Source organism: Capra hircus, chromosome 13, assembly GCF_001704415.2.
Source record: "Capra hircus breed San Clemente chromosome 13, ASM170441v1, whole genome shotgun sequence".
Classification (NCBI taxonomy): domain Eukaryota; kingdom Metazoa; phylum Chordata; class Mammalia; order Artiodactyla; family Bovidae; genus Capra; species Capra hircus.
Window position 1 is genome coordinate 64,671,390 of NC_030820.1, and position 20,375 is coordinate 64,691,764.

A 20,375-nucleotide genomic window follows, 5' to 3' on the forward strand; every position below is an offset into this window, starting at 1 on the left:
TGACTCCCAGCTGACACTCAGTAAATGTTGATTAGAGGACAAGCAGTGGATTGCAGACCATCTCTGTGAAGAGAGAGCTCCAATATGATTTCCTGTCTCTTTCAGAGACTGGTGTCTTTTGATGGCACATGGTTGGGGCTTTTGGAACAGAAGCCTGGATACCTTTTTTTTTAAAAAAGCATTTTATTTGGAAATAATCATAGAGTCATAGGAAATTGCAAAAAGAATGCAGACTTCACCCAGTTTTCCCCGATGGTAACATCTTGTATAACCATAGTACAATATAGTTGTACAAAACCAGAGAGTTGGCATTGATATAATCATTATTCAGTGTTTGCCAGTTTTATATGCACTCATTTGTATCTGTGTGTAGGCCTGTGCAGTTTTGTCCTATGTGTAAATTCATGTAACTGTTCTGCCATCAATATCTAGAAATGTTTGATCACCACAAAGATCCCTCCTGCTGCTGCTTTATAATCATGCCCATTCCTCTCCCATAGCCCGTATTCCCAACCATAGGTAACACTAATCTGTTCTTCATCTCTTTAATTTTTTTCATTTCAAAATGTTATATAAATGGAATCATGTAGTATGTAACTTTGGGGGACTGGGTGCTTTTATTTTTTTAACTCAGAATAATTCCCTGGAGATTGATGCCTCAGAGCAACTGAGCCTGTGAGCCACAACTACTGAAGCCCGTGCACCTAGAGCCTCTGCTCTGCAACAGGAAAAATCCCCACAATGAGAGAGTAGCCCCCACTCTCTGCAAATAGAGAAAGCCTGTGTCAGCAGTGAAGACTAGCACAGCCAAAAAAATAAATAGTAAACAAAAGTAGTGTGTACATGTCAAAAATAAAACAAATACATTTTTATATATATATAAAAGATAAGTTATCAGTGGACAAGAAATTCAGATTTTCAACAAAATTTAGATTTAGTAATTCTGTTTCACTTACATTACACCACATACTACATACATTATTCCAGGAGCCCAGCTGTGCTCGTGGTGAAGAGAAAACAGGTTCAGCTAATGTGGTTTGAATAAAAAGCTCCTAGGTTGTTCTGTGTGTCTGTGTATATTTAGGTTTTTATTATGAATTCCAAGAGGCTTGCTCTGGTCTCCTACCGACTGTTAACTTCTTTTTGCTAACCTTTTTTTTATCATCTATGTTTGATCTTGGGATGCAAATCTATTTTATCTTTTGATGTTTTGCTGAACTGGAGAAGATTAACTGATTTAGACCCTAGCTATGTAATTATGTTTGTAATTAACTCTTGTTTTTAGGGATTCTCATTCTTGATGAACCAGTGTAAATTCAGAAGCCTACATACTTCATTATCTTTTTGCTTCTTTCTCCTGTCACCGATCTGTATTCAATTGCAACCCTCCTAGTTCTCAATTTTAATGAAACTGTTTTCACTGCCAGTAGCTCTGTATTCCTTATTAAACTTCACTGATTTTAGTACTTAAAATACTGATTCATTCATTTGAATAGATTACTTATATTAATGTCTTATACACATATATGATTTTACTTATTTCTCTTTTGAGCTTACTTTGGCTGTGCTGGGTCTTCACTGCTGCTCAGGCTTTTCTCCAGTTGCGGTGAGCAGGGGCGACTGTAGTTTGGTGTGCGGGCTTCTCTCTGCGGTGGCTTCTCTTTTGCCGAGCGCGGGCTCTAAGGGCATGGGGGCTTCGGTAGTTGTGGTTCCCAGACTAGAGTGCTGGCTCAGTAGTTGTGGCGTGTGTGCTTAGTTGCTCCGCAGCATGTGGGATCTTCCCAGACAGGGGATTGAACCCGTGTCTCCTGCATTGGCAGGCGGATTCCTTACCACTGAACCAACGGGGAAGCCCCATATTAATGTCTTTAAATATGCTTAGACATCTGTTTCTTGGTTTATTGGGTATAAAGGGTAACAAGATTTACAGCTATAAAAGTTGAAGAAACCCATGTACTCAGCCCTCCTACTTTCTCACCCTCTGTATGTCTGTACTTTTTCGGTATATTATTCCTTGGTTCCCTTTTAATTACTCATTTCCAGCTCCTTCCCTTGCTTTTTGCAGTCTTATCCTCTGTATTCAGCAAGGCTCGTTTCCTTTTTGATGTTTCTGAAATGACCTTCACTTGTAAGGTGTTTTTTTTTAAAAAGTACTTCATTTCCTAAGCTCTGCCAATGCCATCTCCTCCAGTTGCTCATCATCTCTTCTTTGAACTATTGTGTCTTTGCTTTGATCTCTTGCTTTAAAATTCATTAAGCCCTTTGAGTCCTTTGTTGTTCATGATTATCATCTGTTTCATGTTATTTTTTTTCTGGTGAGTGCCTTTCATTTAACATTTTGTTTTTTTTTGTTCCCTGCCTCCATTTCCAGTTTTTCTGTAATATATTTATATAGGTCTGATGCTGTTTGTTTATTTATTTTATCTTTTTACTGTAACTCCCCTTTAAAAGAAGTGAGTTCTTCCTGGTCAAGATGTTTGTTGGAGTTGCGCATGGAGAAGGGACTAGAGTAGAATAACAGGCTGGCAGGAAGTCTTTTAAAGTCATTAATGGTTTAGTGTTTTCCTCATGCTGGCAGATGGAGCTTGACAGCTGCAGGGTTGCAAAACTGGCATGTCTGTGTCTGTGTGTTTCCCTGGTCAGCTCACATGCCTTGCTTTTCCTTGGTGCCAGTGGTATCAGGAAAGCTCTCAGAGCCAGCCCTTTCATCACGGCCCCAGTGTTCAAGAGAAGGTGGTGTTGGTTCTGCCTTCAAGATGCAGGACCTCTAGAGCACTCTAAACTCTGCCAGCTCTCTCTCCCTGAGACCTCAGTCCCAGGCCTCCTCTATTGACTTGAATTCTCTGTGTCTTCTTGGTCCTTGCCTTTTCTTCATTAACGAGATGAGTTCCCACTCTGAACACCTTTGCCAGAGGGCTTTTTCTGCCACTAGATTGCTCGGCCCCCAATGCTGGTGAATGAATTCAGAACTCAGCATTCAGAAAACTAAGATCATGGCATCTGGTCCCATCACTTCATGGGAAATAGATGGGGAAACAATGGAAACAGTGAGAAACTTTATGTTCTTGGGCTCCAAAATCACTGCAAATGGTGACTGCAGCCATGAAATTGAAAGATGCTTGCTCCTTGGAAGAAAGCTATGACCAACCTAGACAGCATACTAAAAAGCAGAGACAGTACTTTGCCAACAAAGGTCCGTCTAGTCAAGGTTATGGTTTTTCCAGTGGTCATGTATGGATGTGAGAGTTGGACTATGAAGAAAGCTGAGCACCAAAGAATTGATGCTTTTGAACTGTGGTGTTGTATAAGACTCTTGAGAATCCCTTGGACTGTTCGGAGATCCAACCAGTTGATCCTAAAGGAAGTCAGTCCTGAATATTCATTGGAAGGACTGATGCTGAAGTTGAAACTCCAATACTTTGGCCACCTGATGCAAAGAACTGACTCATTCAAAGACCGTGATGCTGGGAAAGATTGAAGGTGGGAGGAGAAGGGGACAACATAGGATGAGATGGTTGGATGGCATCACCGACTTGATGGACATGAGTTTAAGTAAACTCCGGGAGTTGGTGATAGACAGGGAAGCCTGGCATGCTGCAGTCCATGGAGTCACAAAGAGTCGGACACGACTGAGTGGCGGAACTGAACTGAATGCCTTTAGGAGCAGCCCTCAACCAAAATGACAGCTCTGAGGTGTAGGGAAGCAAAGTTTGCCACCCCAAAATGTGTCTCTTTGGCATTAAGATTAATCTGAATATTTTTAAGAAACAGAAACCTCAGGAACCTTTCTTTTTACCTCCACTCCCACCCCCACCCCCTTAGCTGCCTAGAGAATTTAGATAAAGGACCTGGAATAGAGCTAATACCAGAGATACCTGCAAAGAATATGAAGTGAGTGTGGTGGAGGAAAGTCAAAGGACTTTAGCAATCAGAGTCTTTTGCATGTTCCGTTGTTACCCAGTGCAAACTCACTTTGCTCACCGCACAAGAGGCCAGTGAATCCCAGGGACAAGGTGTTGAGGCAAGGAATATGACTTTATTCGGAAAGCTGGCTGACGGAGAAGATGACAGATTCACGCCTCAAAATAACCACCTTTTGGGGGGCCTGGATGTCAGGTTCTTTTATGGATCAGAGATGGGCCTCGGTGAGGAAACAAAGTAAAAGACCATTTAATTCTTGCGAATATGTATCTCCTAGCCTGGCAAGCCTCAGGCAGGCTTCTTTTCCTTACAGTCATTCACAGGTGGGCAGGGTCAGATCTCCCTGTGAACCTGAACAAAGGCACTTTAGTGTAAGGGTCATGCAGAGGGGGCAGGGTTCTCTGAGGCAGGCCATTATGTGTGATTATAACAAAATGGGCAAAAACAAGAGTTAAAGTAAAAATTAACCCTCCCTGGTTACACCATTGTGTGTGCAAGGCTGGCAAACATGTTTATCAAATATTTGTTTTTTTCTATCTCCATATGAAATTGTCTTTCTTTTCCTTCAAGTCCCAAATCACAGCCCCCAGCATCTTCTTTTTAAAAATTAATTGTTATTATTATTAATTTATTTGTCTGCAGTGGGTCTTAGTTGTGGCATGCAGACACTTACCTGTGGCATGTGGGATCTAGTTTCCTGACCAGGGATCAAACTCTGGTCCCCTGCATTGGGAGCGTGGCGTCTTAGCCCTTAGACCAGCAGGGAAGCCCCCCTAACATCCTCTTTTGTTTTAAACTAAAGAAGCTGACATTTAAAGTGAGGATTTTGGCCATTTTGGCAAATTACTCAGTTTCCCTGGGTTTCTTCTAAGTATACATGTTATTAAACTTTTGTGTAATTATCTCTTGTTAGTCTGTCTCATATCAGTTTAATTTTTAGACCAGCCAGAAGAACCTAGAAAGGCAGAAGGAAATTTCTTCCTCCTTGAGAAGCATGTTCTGTGCAGTCTTGCTTAGGTCCCCAGCACGTTGGAGCGCTAGATACTGAGTGACGTGTTTATTAATATTGTCTAGTTGCTCAGTTGTGTCTGATTCTTTGTGACCCCGTGGACTGCAGCGTGCCAGGCTTCTTTGTCCTTCACCATCTCCTGGAGTTTGGTCAAACTCAACGTCCATTAAATAGGTGATGCCATCTAACCAACTCAATCCTCTGTCATTCTCTTCTCCTCCTGCCTTCAATCTTTCCCAGCATCAGGGTCTTTTCCAATGAGTTGGCTCTTTGCACCAGGTGGCCAAAGTACTGGGGCTTCAGCTTCAGCATCAGTTCTTCCAATGAAAGGTTCGTTTCTTTTAGGATTGACCCGTTTGATCTCTTTGCTGTCCAAGGGACTCTCAAGAGTCTTCTCCAGCACCACAGTCAGAAGAACTGCCACAGTCAATTCTTTGGCACTCAGCCTCTGTCAGAAATGGTTTTTAAAATATGAAGAAGATCAGATGATTTTTCTCCTTAGTCATGCTAACATAAATTTTATTTATGGACTCTCTATTGACCATCCTTGCATTCCTGAAATAATATGTTATTTTAGAATGTGCTGTTCAATTCTATTTGCTCAATTTATTTAAGATTTTTAAAACAATATTTATAAATGAGATAAATCTCTAGCTTTCTCTTTTTATGCTACCTTTGTCAGGCCTCAGTGTCAGTTTCTCCTTACCTATTATTAATAAATAGAATTTGATAGTCTTCCTTCTTTTTATGCTCTGGAACAGTTTAAGAAACATCTGGTGGACACAGGGAAGAAGAGGATGGGACAAGTTGAGAGAGTAACATTGAAACATATACATTAGCATGTGTAAAATACAGAGCCAGTGGGAATTTGCTGTATGATGCAGGGAGCTCAAACCTGGTGCTCTGTGACAACTTGGAGGGGTGGGATGGGCTGGGAGGTGGGGGAGGGAGGGTGAAAAGGGAGGGGACTCTTGAGAGTCCCTTGGACTACAAGGAGATCAAACCAGTCAGTCCTAAAGGAAATCAGTCCTGAATATTCATTGGAAGGATTGACTCTGAGGCTGAAACTCTAATACTTTGGCCATCTGATACTAAGGGCTGACACATTGGAAGAGATCCTGATGCTTGAAAAGATTGAGGGCAAAAGAGAAGAAGGCAGCAGAGGATGAAATGGCTGGGTAGCATCACGTATTCAGTGGACATAGTTTGAGGAAACTCCAGGAGATAGTGAAGGGTAGGGAAGCCTGGCGTGCTGCAGTCCATGGGGTCCCAAAGAGTGGGAGATGACTTAACAACTAACCAGTAACAATGTCATGTTTGATCTAGTAGAAAAAAGTATTTTAGAACTTAAATACTGTACTTTTGGAAGGACCTCAGAGTCACTGAGTTCCAGTCACCAAGTTCCTTTCGTTAAAAAAAAAAAAAGTTATTTATTTGGCTGAGCTGGGTCTTAGTTGCAGCGTGCAGAATCTTTAGTTGGGGCAGGTGGGATCTAGGTTCCCCGGCCAGGGATTGAACTCAGGCCCCTTGCATTAGGAGTGCAGAGTCTTAACCTCTGGACCACCAAGAAAGTCCCCCTCTAGTTCCTTTTAACACTTGGTGCACTCCATTTAGTTGAGGACTTCCAATTTGCTGAGTGTTCCTGATTTGCCAGTTTAATAAGATTAAATTATTAAATTTAATAAATTATTGCTATGAGATAGTGCCACGTACTTACCCTCCAGGGTTGTCTCCAATTTCTAATCCTCAAAGTGGTCCCCAAGCTGAGATTTTGGATGCCCCTACCCCCATCCCGGAAGCCTCCTACTTTCTCTGAGCTGGCCGTGACTCTGCAGTCATTTAGCTACTTGGAGCCTCAGCCTCACATAGGGAGTGGGTACAAAACCCGTCACCTTGGAATAGTTGTGGGGATTAATTGAAATAATGGGTCTGAGTGCTCACTAAATGTTAGATTCCCAGATTCCGATTACTTCCCGTTACCCTGTCTTCCTTCCAGAATCTTCGAATGTGACATAAGGAGGTTCTGAGAATAGATTCGTTAGAACAAGGCTTCCAGCCACTGTGGTCGGGTATGAGGAATGGAGAGGAGCTCTTACCTTGCCGCTGAGGGAAACTTTGATTTCTAGTATAACTGGATTCTTGGGAGAGATTTGTGGTCCTACCCTTGAAAGGCAAAAGGATTGCTGTGCCGTTTGCCAGTTCAGGAACCATGAATAGATACATGGTGTCCCATCCCTGGCAGATCCTGAGGAAGAAATTGGTGAGGAGTGGCAAGGGCCCTGGGAGGAAGAGTGGAAGATTGAACAGATAGGTATTTTGAAAAAGAGAGATGCAGGTATAGGAGGTGGCTTTGGATAAACAAGGCCACCCTGTACTTGTTGGAGTCGCAAAGGAGAGAGTTTCAGATTAGGCTTCAGAAAGACTGAATTCTCACCCCTGCCCTGCAGCCTGCTCTGCCCTTGGCATTGGCTGCACTTGGAGCCCCTGAGAACCTCTCTGAACTCGCCCTTTGTACTAATAGGAGATTCAGAGACAATAATGCCCAGTGTCAGGGTAGGGTAATAGATTAAACTTATAGACTCGAGCCAGACTTCCTGGGTTCAAATCTCTATCACTGGGACTTCTGAACTTCCAATGCAGGGGCCGTGGAATCTTATCCTTGGTTGGGGAACTAGGTTTCCACATGCCATGCTGGGCGGCCGAATGAATAAATAAATAGATGCAACTTAAAAAAAACTGTTTAAAAACAAAGCAATCCCCCCAATCCTTATCACCTATTAGTCATGTGACTAATAATAGTATTTGGCAGGTTACTTGACTTGCTGTGCCTCTTTTCTCTTCTGTAAAGGGTACTGATAACATTAGTAACCTACTGCACTGATTTATTGTTGAGGGTTCAGTAAGTCAATACATGTAACAGGCTTAGAATAGTGCCTGACAATGGCCAATTGTATTCAATCAATATTAATTTTATTTAAAATTTTCATTATTATTTTTTTGGCCACACTATGCAGCTTGTGGGATCTTAGTTCCCAGACCAGGGATCAAACATGTGCCCACAGTGAAAGTGCAGAGTCCTGACCTCTGGATCACCAGGGAATTCCCAATAAATATTAAATTGTATTGATAAAGCGTTCCCCCATATTTCCTTTAGATATGTGATTTTTTTAAAAATTGTTTAGTTCCTGGGACTTCCCTTGTGGTCAGTGGTTAAGAATCCACTCTCCCAATGCAAGGGGTCTAGATTCAATCCCTGGTCAGGGAACTGGATCCCACATGGTGCAACTAAGAGCTTGCATGCTGCAACCAAGACCCAGAACAGAAAAATAAATATTTTTGAAAAGTATTATAGTTACAGACAAAGTGCCTCACTGTCGCACTCCGTTTCTCACTGGCAATCACTTTCCAGAAGCCGATGTGTCTCTTTCCTGTCTGTATGTTACAATTTTATTACAAACGTGTGCATCCATAAGCAGCTGCCGTGTGCAGCTCATTTTTCAAAGTGGTTTCATACATGGCAACTCATTTCACCTTTTTTCCACTCAGAATTCTGTGTTTTACCCGCAGTGACATAGACACACACTAATGCCATGTCCAGTCCTGCGACTTTTATCGAATGTAGTTTTCTTATCTGTCCCTAACGTAGCTGTCACAGCTGCTTGTTATGAACCAGGGGCCAGTCAAGGTTCATGTTTTGTCCTTGTTTGGAGTGTTATTAATCTAGGATATCCCTCATACTTTATTTTTTTCCTCCCAAGATTGACTTTTTGAGGAAACTGGGTGAGTTGATGTGGAGATTGTGTTATAATCTAGGTTTGTCTCTTTGGTGTTGAACTTGCTTCCCTGTTACCCATGCTTACTTGGCAGGGAGAAGACTCCCTTAATCCTCAGTTCACACTGAGATGGAGAGATTTGTTCTCAGCTCCAATTCCAACTTCCAGAGAAAAGACAGGATGGCCTCTCTTGGATTAGGTGCTACATGAGTTTTCTTTTTGAGGGCTGTACCACAGTTTAGTGACTGAGAACAACACACATTCATTTTTAATTTTTTGGCTGAAGGGAATGGCAACCCACTCCAGTATTCTCAGCTGGAGAATCCCGTGGACAGAGGAGCCCGGCAGGATACAGTCCGTGGGGTCACAAAGAGTCAGACACGACTAAGCGACCAACACTTTTTGGCCGCACTGCGCAGCATGTGGGATCTTAGTTCCCCGACCAGGGATCGAACCCGTGGCCCCTGCAGTGGAAGCATGGAGTCTTAACCACTGAATCACCAGGGAAGTACCCACAGCACACACTTATTATCTGAGGGAGGCTAGAAGTCTGGCACGTATTAAAATCCAGATGTTAGCAGGTCTGTGTCGGTTCTCGAGGATGGGAGAAGGAGTTCATTTCTTTGACTTCTTGTCTTTTAGAGACCACCCACATTCCTTGCCTCAGGGCCCCTCTCTCTCCAGAGCCCACAACGTCGCGTCCCCTTCAGATGCATCTGAGTTCAGCAGGCTTTCCCCATCACCCCTCACTGCCTGTCGTTACTTGTGCACATTATTGGACCACAGTGAAAGTGAAAGAAAGAAAGTGAAGTCGCTCAGTCGTGCCCGACTCTTTGCGACCCCATGGACTGTAGCCTGCGCCACGCTCCTCCGTCCATGGGATTTTCAAGGCAAGAGTACTGGAGTGGGTTGCCATTTCCTTCTCCAGGGAATCTTCCCCACCCAGGGATCGAACCCAGGTCTCTTGCATTGTAGACAGACAATTTACCATCTGAGCCACCAGGGGAGTGAAAGGTTGTTGTTGAATCACGACGCCGGGATTCTTGGCCCCTGGAGGAGAAGAATTCAATCCGGGGCCAGAGACGAGGCTTGATCGCTCCGAGCTTTTGTGTAATAAAGTTTTATTAAAGTATAAAGGAGATAGAGAGAGCTTCTGACATAGGCATCAGAAGGGGGCAGAAAGAGTACCCCCCTGCTAGTCTTCAGCTGGATGTTATATAGTCACCAGCAGTCTGTTAATGAAAGAAAGGTATGTCTCAAAACTTAGAATGGCACCAGGCCCCTCACCCATAAGATGTATTTTGGGATAATCTCAGCACCAAATGGTTTATCTTGGGCCATAAAAGGATTAACTTGAATCTTGAAGAAGGGCAGAGCACCATACAAATAGTTTCATTTACATAGATTAGAGGAACAATATCGGAGTAAAACATACTGGTTTATCAAGTCAGAGACAGAGTTTGGGGTAAATGCATAGTACATTGGCATAGCTTAAGCTAAATATTTCCATAAGAAAAAGGCAATGGTTAACTTCAAGTGAAACCAGGTGTCTTTAGGGCAACACAGAATTTTAAGAGAAACCTCCTTTTAAATTTGTATAGAGAAGGAAAAAATATCGCTAGTTTGTTTCCTCCTGCCGCTTAAGAGAGATAAAAATGTCTGACACTTGCAGGCTATTTCCTCCATTTGGAGACCCCTGGCCTTCCTGCCTGTTACCCTCTCAGAAGTCCAATTAAAGCCGGGCTGGTGAATATTTCAACACCTGGCTCCTGGAGAGGGAGATGCCCCATTGATAATAGTTGCCAGTTTCTAGGGCATAAATACTCCCATACTGGTCAATTTCAAGCTACCAACAGGATTTCAGCAGACTTGAAAACTTCCTGAAGATGTAGCTATGGGTATAGCAGCAGCACTGCATTTAATCCTGTTGCATTTCACCTTGCTCAGCACTATCCAGCTTGCTGTTGGCTGTTGAAATCAGCTGGTTTCCAGGGATTGTGTTTGTTTTGTTTCCACAGCGTCTGTACCAGCTCTCCATGGACATCATCATGATGAACCGTGTGTGTAAAATGTTCCGTCAAGGCCTCAGGGGATTTCGGGAATATCAGATCATTGAGACTGCTCACAGAAAGCACCCTATCTTCTCTTTCTGGGATGTAAGCTGCTGAGCTTAGCAGGTTTATAAGAGGGTTTAAAGGGGTCCAACAAATAGCACCTCACTTCCCAGCCCTAGTTCTGAATCAACTGAGAGAGAAGACAAAGGATGAATCAGCTGGGAGAACCAGCTGCCACTTGTATTGATGAGGAAACTTACATTGGGTGTCATCAAGCCCGATGGTTACCTAACGCTAAACCCCAGAATGAGACTGTTACCGACGACCCCAGTCAGGGTCAGTGCTGGACCAAGGCAGGCCTCCACTGCAGCAGCAGGCTTTCCTGCCCTCCTTTCATAGCAGAGATGGGCACAGCGGAATGTGGGCTTGAAGGGAGGGAGGTGCGGGTGATCGTGGTCTATTTCTTCTTCCAGATTCACCAGAGAGTTTTAAGTTACTCCCTCTCAATGTGAAAGGAGCAGGGCTAGTCATGTTCTCCTAGCACAACTCCCTCCACATGGAGAGAAGCATCAGGAGTGGGGAAGGAGCCATCTCCCTTCCAAGGGAGATCAAACGACTAGAGGAAACCTGGGAGCCACAACGAAGCCAGGGTTTCCCACATCCCTTCCAACTTCATCTCGTCTGCCTTCTTTCCTTCTGTCCTGTCCCTCTGCCTGGACAAGGAGACATTTGCAGGGCCATCCTAGTGACCGTGCTTTCTAGATTTTCTAGAAGGTCTCAATTTCAGATATTTTATCCCAGCAGTGGATCCTGAGGCCCTTTTTGGCTCAAAAAAGATCACCTTTCTGTTCAGTTGTTCTGGGTCCCCAAAGGTGTGTTCATTACTATCCAGGGCTCCAAAGTTTCTTCATCCAGTTCCTGGACAAACCCTACCCAGAGTCCTGTTTGCCAAAAGTGACTAGACCCAGCCCCATCTCCCCCGCTACATCTGGTGATTCCCTCTGAAGTATTTCCCAGCACAGTTTCTGAAGGCTAGCAGCCAAGGAGAGGGTCACAGAGGGGTGGTGATGGGGGACAGGGAAGTGTCTTAGATTGGGTTCTAAGGGGACAGCAGGTAATGTAACTGTGTCTGTGGCTGAGTTGAAGAGGTAGCAGGAAGTAAGCACCTGGGGGCAGCTGGAGGAGAAGGATTTGCCCCATCAAAATTTATTCAAATTCATGTTTTGAAGATGCGATGCTATGCTGCCAACAAGTCTGCAGCCAGATTCTGCCCTGAGATGAGAAGGGATAGAGTAGGAGAATCGTAACCTCAGGAAGGACATTCTGGTACAGGCTGTCACATGGTGGTGAAGGGAAGGGCCCTGGAGACCAGGAGTCTCTGGGTTACCAGAAGACTTGGGGTGATGCCTGGGCAGCTGGAAGCTGAAGACCAGATGACAGGCTTGTCATCAAGGGAGTGCGAGACTGAATTTAACAATGTTGCCCTGTCCGGATGGGCCAGCCTATGGCTGGTCATACAGCTTCCAGGCAGGGAACCTGGCGGGCTGGGAAGGAGCGTCAGGCAGAGAGCTATAGATTAATTTTCAGTGAAATATATGAGTCCAGACCTCTCTGAATACTACATCTTTCTTTCATCAGCCTCCCTGAGAAGCACCAGATGGATGCACAAACTATAAATGGAGGGAGAAGACAGGGATCCAAGTGGGCTCTGGGGGAGGAGTGAGGTGTGCTCAGAGAAATGAATGAGGGTCCTAGTGTGGCTCAGCTGGTAAAGAATCTGCTTGCGATGCGGGAGACCTGGGTTCCATCTCTGGGTTGGGAAGATCCCCTGGAGAAGGGAAAGGCTACCCACCTGAGTATTCTGGCCTGGAGAATCCCATGGACTATAATCCATGGGGTCACAAAGAGTCGGACTTGACTGAGCAACTTTCACGTTCCCTAGTGTAGCACAGGATGGTGGTCAGGGCCTTTTTTGTCCCTGTTTCCCCTTCTTCTCCCCCATCATAGCATTTTCCCTCTTTCTCTGCCCCTTTCTCTACTCTTTCCACATCCTCCCTGCATCTGTTAGGAAATAGGGTTGGATTAGTTCTTCCCTAAGACCTCCTACACCCCTTCTTCCTGGCCATCCTTTAGGCCAGGACCGTTTCACTGTGTGATTCTTGGGCAACTTCCTTCACCCACTTCAAGTCCCCAGCGGGGCTGCTCAATACTACCTGCTATGTCCTGATGATGAAATGGAATAAGATAAGCCATGCCTGGCTTGCTATAGGCACTTAGTGAAGACAGGCTTCATTTGTTCCTTCCTTTTTTTATCCCTCTTTCTATTCTTTCTCTCCCCTTCCATACAGTAGGTTCCCTACAAACAAACCTTCAATTTGCGAACTTTCAAAGATGCATACGTGCATCCCATCAATGTCAGATGTGAGTGAAACTGCAGCTGGCCCTGTCTCCTTCTGCTGACACCCTTCAGCTCTACCATCTCCCACCTCTTCTTCCTCCTCCAGTAGGTAACTCTTCTTGCCTGTTCACTCGATGCCAGCCCCTGTATGCCAGCCAAGACACTGTGCTGTCAGATTAAAAATGTTTTCTGTATTTTTTTGTTTGTTTTTTAGGCATTATTTGTGTGGAAAGTATTACATACCTATTACAGTACAGTACTATACAGCCGATGGCGTTAGTTGGGTTTCCAGGCTGTTTGTTGGACTTAGAACAAACTGGACTTACAAAGGTGCTCTCGGAATGTAGGGGACTTACTGTACTTCCCTCCCTTTCTCTTTTGCTTCTGTTTCCTCTTTTGGGTTCCCTTCCTCCCTCTCTGTCCTCCTTTCCCTCTCCCCACCCCTGCTCTCTCTCTCTGCCTCCATAATAACATATTGTCAGTTCTGGGCCCAAGTCTTGTGCAGAGTTGGGCTTTTGAGCAGAGGTGGACGTTTCTCAAGGCTGCCTGCCTTGCATGGTGGTCTAGTTATGCAGAAGGGTCTCAGTGCAAAATTCTTGAAGCAGTCTGGCTGATTCTCCTTCCTCTCCTTTTTTTGTTTTTGTTTTTTCCAGAAGAGGAAACAAGGCCGAATCACATTTGATACTATGGACTTCGTTGCAGAGTCGGTATGTATAGAAAGCTCTGATGTTCTGCTGGGAATTTTTTTTTCCTACCTCATAGTCTCAGAGAAGCTGTGGGCTGGGTATCAGGATCCCTGGGTTCAGATCAGGTTCTGCTACCAATCCAGTCTGCCATCCAGAGCTAGCCACTTAGCTTCCTCACCTATGAAATAGTTGCTTTCAGTTCTGGCATCCCAAGACTGTGAGCCCACCCCCACCCTGAACCCATTGTTGCTTTATTTAATATTCATTATTTTTAAAGTTTTGCTTTATTATTGTTATTATTTTTTAATTTGATTTTTGGCTGTACATGGAGTGTTCTCTGGCGGCAATGCATGGGCTTCTCATTGCGGTGGCTTCTCTTGCAGAGCACAGGTTCTGGGCACTTGCAGTTGCGGTGCGCAGGCTTAGTTGCTCCCTGGCATCTGGGATCTTCTCTTCGACCAGGGGTCGAACCCATGTTGTCTTCATTGGCAGGCGGATTCTTAACCACTGGACCACCAGGAAAGTCCTCAGTGTTGCTTTATAGCTGAGCCGAACCAGCAGGGGAGGTCTCCTGCGCTTGGACCAGTGGGAAAGAGTGGAAGGCGAAGCAGAGGATATGAGAGTTGCAAACAGAGGAGAAATAACCAGTGAGGCGGGAGAAGCCCTGGCCTGTGCGTGAACTCCCCAGACTTGCCGAGAGGTGCTGGGCACCCCTGTCCTTGGCCTGGGCTTGGGTGGCCACCTGAGGAGGGGATGCCTCCATGTGACTTTGTGCTTGTTGTTCAGTTGTTCCGTCGCTCAGTTGTGTCTGACTTTGTGACCCCGTGGCCTGTAGCACGCTTCCCTGTCTGTCACCATCTTCTGGAGCTTGCTCAAACTCCTGGCCATCGAGTCGGTGATGCCATCCGACCATCCCCTCCTCTGTTGTCCCCTTCCCCTCCCGCCTTCCATCTTTGCCAGCATCGTGTGGCTTGGCCTGTGCGATTTGCTCTCCGAATTTCAAGCATTATTATGTTCCAACAAATCCTGGACGTTAAATTAAAATTTGAAATTTAATGTCAACTTTAAAGGGGCTTCTCTATTTATAGGAAAGATCTGAAGTTCTCACCCCCATAGACCTGACTCAACCCTGGCCTGGAGCAGCCATGCTGGTTTTCCTCTCGGGAGGAGCAGGGAGCACAGAGCTTTCTAACAGGTACAGGACCACCTGGATCGCTCTGCTCCCCTCTCCTCCCTCGGAACCAAGGTGTGGCTTCTATTGCCTGCCTCCACTGGGCATAATCCAATTTCTCATGTCCCATTATGTATGAAGCACAGTAAATCATCCAAATTCTGATTTCAAGATTCAGATTTCAAGACCAGCCAGTGTCTGATGCTGGCCATGATATACTACCCAAGTTTTGCCCTTCCGATGGGAGAAACTAGGGGTCTTTCAGAGGGCCACAGAGCTCTAGAGATGCGGGCAGTCTCGTGCATAGCAGCAGAGGGAGAGAGGAGGACGAAGAGGGGAAGTCCACCTTATAGGCAAGGCCTCTCTGGCTCTGTCTCCAACACGGAGATGGAGAATAACCCAGTCCAGTGCTCTTGCCTGGAGACTCCCATGGACGGAGAAGCCTGGGAGTAGCCTAACAGTCCACGGGGTCCCAAAGAGTCGGACACGACTGAGCGACTTCACTTTAAAAAAAAAACAAACCCTGCCTTTTTGTTGTTGTTGATACGTCGCTCAGTCATGTCCGACTCTGTGACCCCGTGGATTGCAGCACGCCAGGCTTCCCTGTCCGTCACCATCTCCCAGAGCTAGCTCAAACTCGTGCCCTTTGAGTCGGTGATGCCGGCCAACCTGCCCTTTGAGTGACTGGTAATGGGTACCAGATTTCTTGTTAGGGTGATTCAAAGGCTCTAAAATCCATTGTAGTGATATCTGTACCACTCTGAATACACTAAAAATTGATCTGGACACTTTCAGTGGTGAATTATATATAAATTATACATCAGTCAAGCTGATACACATATTTATACATATATAAGCTGTCTCTCAGGTTAACACTTGAAAACTTAACTTCAGTATAGTCCATGTTAGGACTCTACTAACACTAAACTTCTCAAAAAAATCTTAAGAATTATCAAGGCTTAGAATCACAAACTCATTTATTATACCATTTGTGAGACGCTGGAAACAACAGGCACATTTCTAAAATGTAGTTTTGAGTGAAAAAAAGGCAAGTTGCATAAACAATGTCAGCAGTCTTAATATTTATGTAAATAAAAGCAAAATCATTCTATACGTACTCTGTGGGCACATGTATAAGTTTGTAATAATATACATAGGGCTTCCCAGGTGGCTCAGTGGTAAAGAATCTGCCTGCCAATACAGGAGACACGGGTTCGATCCCTGATCTGGGAAGATCCCACATGCCTCGGAACAACTAAGCCCGTGTGCCACAACTATTGAGCCCGTGCTCCCTAACGATAAAAGCTGCCTCAGTGAGAAGCCCTCGCACTGCACCGAGAGAGTAACCCCTGCTCACTGCAACGAGAGAAAACCCACTCGCAGCAGTGAAGACCCAGCAGAGTGAAAAACAAATATAATAAAAAATAGCATATACAGATAATTAATTCCAGTGGTGGAGAGCAGGTCTGGATTAGGTGTGACCTGGTACGAGGGGATTTTAACTATCTATTGTTCTGGTTTTTAATGGAAAAATAGTCATTATATTGTGTTAGTTTCAAAAATTTTATTTATACATAGGAAAAAGGCAGGAAGCAAGAATGCCAGGTGGCACAGTGGTAAAGAATCCACCTGCCAATTCAGGAGATACAAGAGATGCAAGTTTGGTCCCCGGCTCAGGAAGATCCCCTGGAGAAGGAAATGGCAACCACTCCAGTATTGTTGCCTGGAAAATTCCATGGACAGAGGAGCCTGGTGGGCTAGAGTCCATGGAGTTGTAAAGAGTTGGACACGACTGAGCACACACGTACACACACATGCGCAAATGCCATGTGTTAATGGCTAATTCTGTGCGCTGAGATTATGAGCGGCCCCTCTTATTTTCCTTTATCCTTCCTGTATTTTAGAGCAGGAGTCCCCAACCCCAGAGTTGTGGACTGCTACCGTCCATGGCCTGTTAGGAACTGGGCCACACAACAGGAGGTGAGTGGTGGGCGAGCAAGTGATGCTTCAGCTGCCACTCCCCATCAGTCCTCATCACTTGCGTTATCACCTGAACCATCCCCCTGACCTGGGCTGTGAAAAAAATGTCTTTCACAAAACCAGTCCCTGATGCCTAAAAGGTTAGGGACGGCTGTGCTAGAGGACCACAGTGAGGGAATAACTGGCCTGAAGTGAGTGAAATTGACAGTGCTGAGAAATGGTGTTTGAGAAACAGTCAGGGCTGTGTTTGAGTGATTTCCTTTTCTTCATTCCAGATATTTTTTTGAGCTCCTTAGGTAGGCCTTGGTCTGTGTCTGTGGTGGGGAATACAGTCAGCTCCCTGTATCTTTGTAGCAGGTTCCACATCCTCGGATCCAACCCACTATGGGTAGAAACTATTCAGAAAAGGAAAATTCCAGACAGTTCCAGAAAGCAAAATTGGAATAAATAGTTGCCGGCAGTAACTATTTATTGTATTTACAACATTTATGTAGGGTTTACATTGCGTTAGATAGTTTAAGTAATCTTGAAATGATTTAAAGTATATGGGAGGACATACAAATACTATACCATATTAAGGGAGGGACTTGAGCAACAGCAGGTTTTAGTATTGACAGGGGTTCTGGAGCCAATCCGCTCCTCCCCGCCCCACCCGAGTGGATACAAGGATGACTATAACATTCACACTTGTCCTTAAGCAGCTAATAGGAGTTAAGGTGATGGAACTTACTCACAAAGTTAAGTAACAATCTGTAGGAACCCACAGAAGGAGGTCTCAAGGGTTGAGGGTGGTAACAAGTATTTCCTGGAGGAATTAGGGCCCTAAGTGAGCCTGGTTCATAGAAGCCAAAGGCATCTGTGTTTTGCCATAAATAGACCCTATAATAGAAGTCCTAATGGGTTATTGATAGTAAGAAGGAATGGATTCGGACCATAAAAGAGACTGCGACACTTCCATAACCCTTGCTCTGCATCAGGCACATTGTAAGCCCTTGACATTAACTCTGGTTTGCCCATAAAGTTTCTGCTATTATCAGACAGGGAAACTGGGTCTCTGGGAGAAGAGACTTGTGCAAGGACACAAAGCTGGCTGGGAAGTAGCAGGACCAAGTTCAAACCCAACATCTGGTCCCCACGCCTATGTGCTTTTAACCACTGTGCCACACTACCTTTCCAAGTGGATGTGCACGGCTTCCGATCTCCTGGTGTGATGACCAGAATTCTCATCGTGACCCACTTTCCTTTTGCTTCAAGACAGTTACTGTTATGTAAGACGCTGGCATTCATCCTCACTTCTGCAAACATTTATTTCGTCAAGTGTCCACCGCAGGTGAGACATTCTAAAAGTGGTAAACGAGGCAGACGAGGCCACTGCTGTGTTTATCTTTTAAAAAGGTTTCCTTCACGTGGACCATTTTTAAAGTCTTTGTTAAATTTGTTACAGTATTTTTGCGTCTTTTTTTGTTTTTTGGCTACGAGGCAAGTGGGATCTTAGCTCTCTGACCTGGGATTGAATCCGTACCCCGTTCATTGGTGAAGTGTTAACCACTGGACCACCATGAAGTCCTTATTGTGTTTATATTGGGGCTTATATTCTAGAACACCTTTGTTCAATCAAACTCTCAGTGACACGGAAATGTTTAGTAGTCTGCGTTATCCAGTGCAGTAGTCAGCAGACTCATGTAGCCACTGAGCACTTGTCACGAGTGGGACTGAGGGACTCGTTCTTTTATTCTAATTTTATTTATTCATGTATTGGCTGCGCTGGCTCTTCGTTGCTGTGCCTGGGCTTTCTCTAATTGAGTCAAGTGGGGACTACTCTCCAATTGTGACACGTGGGCTTCTCACTGCCGTGGCTTCTCTTGCTGCTGAGCACGGCCTCGAGGGTGTGGGCTCAGGAGTCGTGGCGCACAGGCTTAGTTGCTGCAGGGCATGTGGAATCTTCCTGGACCAGGAATCGAACTCGTGTCCCCTGCATTGGAAGGTGAATTCTTAACCACTGGACCACCAGAGAATTCCGGGACTAATTTTTAAATTTAGTTTAAATAGCCACATGTGGCTGTTGGCTACCATATTGGACAATGGAGCTCAAGATTTGTGTGTGCGTGTATGTGTGTGTTTAGGGTGGGAAAATGACATAGTATACACTTTAACAGAAAAGGGGGCTTCCTGGGTGACTCAAACAGTAAAGAATCTGCCTGCAATGCAGGAGACCCAGGTTCGATCCCTGAATTGGGAAGATCTCCTGGAGAAAGGCATGGCAACCCACTCCGGTACTCTTGCCTGGAGAATTCCATGGACAGAGGAGCCTGGCAGGCTCCAGGCCATGGGGTTGAAAAAAAAGTGGGGGGCTTTCCTTGTGGCTCAGCTGGTAAAGAATCCACCTGCAATGCAGGAGACCAGGGTTTGATCCCCTGGTTGGGAAGATCCCCTGGAGAAGGGAAAGGCTACCTACCCCAGTATTCTGGCCTGGAGAATTCCATGGGCTGTATAGTCATGGGGTTGCAAAGAGGTAGACATGACTGAGCGACTTTCATTTTCTTTTACTTTAACAAAAAAGAGTAAGATCATTTCAGAAAGTATTAAATGCTTTGAAGAAAATGATTCTGAGCTTATAGAGTGCTGGGAGGGGCCCTACTGTTTTAGCTCAGATGATCCAGAAGGGAGTCTCTGAAGATGTGGCGCCATATGAGCTGAGAGCAGAATAGGGGAGGAAGTGGCAGCCATATTCTTGTGAAAATCCAGGGGAGGAACATTCCAGGCAGAGGAAACAGTCCAAGCAAAGCCTGAGAGACAGGAGTGAGCCTGGCACAGGCAAAAGACGAGAGGAGACCAGAGAAAGAAGGAGAGCGGCAGAAGGCACAGGTGGAGGGCAGTTAGCAGGTAGGGAGGCAGACCACGTGGGGCCCCAGGCTGTGGTAGGAGTTCAGATTTTCTCCTGGGACTTCCCTGGTGGACCTGTGGCTAAGACTCCTTGCTCCTGATGCACGCGGCCCAGGTTCGCTTCCTGGTTGGGAAAACTAGATTCCACGTGCCACAACTAATAGATCCCACACATCACAACTAAGATCTAGTGCAGCCTAATACATACAAGTAAATATCACAACACTGTTTCCCTGGCAGGTGGGAGTGGCGAGTGAGTGCCCGGATCTGCCCGCATCTTGGTCCATGAGTCCTGGCTTAGGAAGGTTAGCTGAGAGTCTCTGTAGGTTCTCTTTGTTCCTTAGGCTCCTGAGGCTTGCTGAGGTGCAGGCTGAGGCAAGGGACATCCCCCTTGACCGAAGCGTGCAATATGTCGAATGGGCCCAGGGAGCCCCATTACTGACCAGTGGGGTCAGTGAATGGCAGCGGTTCTTGGTCTGTAGCTGGGGACACAGGCCTTG

The 20,375-nt window shown here is 45.3% G+C and overlaps 1 protein-coding gene across 2 annotated transcripts in view; it reads left to right on the forward strand.

Moving 5' to 3' along the window:
• The window catches only part of CNBD2 (cyclic nucleotide binding domain containing 2), a 50,054-nt gene continuing 36,818 nt past the window's right edge, over positions 7,140-20,375 (forward strand). For both annotated transcript variants that reach the window (XM_013968971.2, XM_013968972.2), the window contains exons 1-3: positions 7,140-7,190; positions 10,722-10,859; positions 13,809-13,862. In XM_013968971.2, coding sequence (XP_013824425.1) covers positions 7,140-7,190; positions 10,722-10,859; positions 13,809-13,862 — 243 coding nt within the window. The remainder of the gene's footprint in view (positions 7,191-10,721; positions 10,860-13,808; positions 13,863-20,375) is intronic.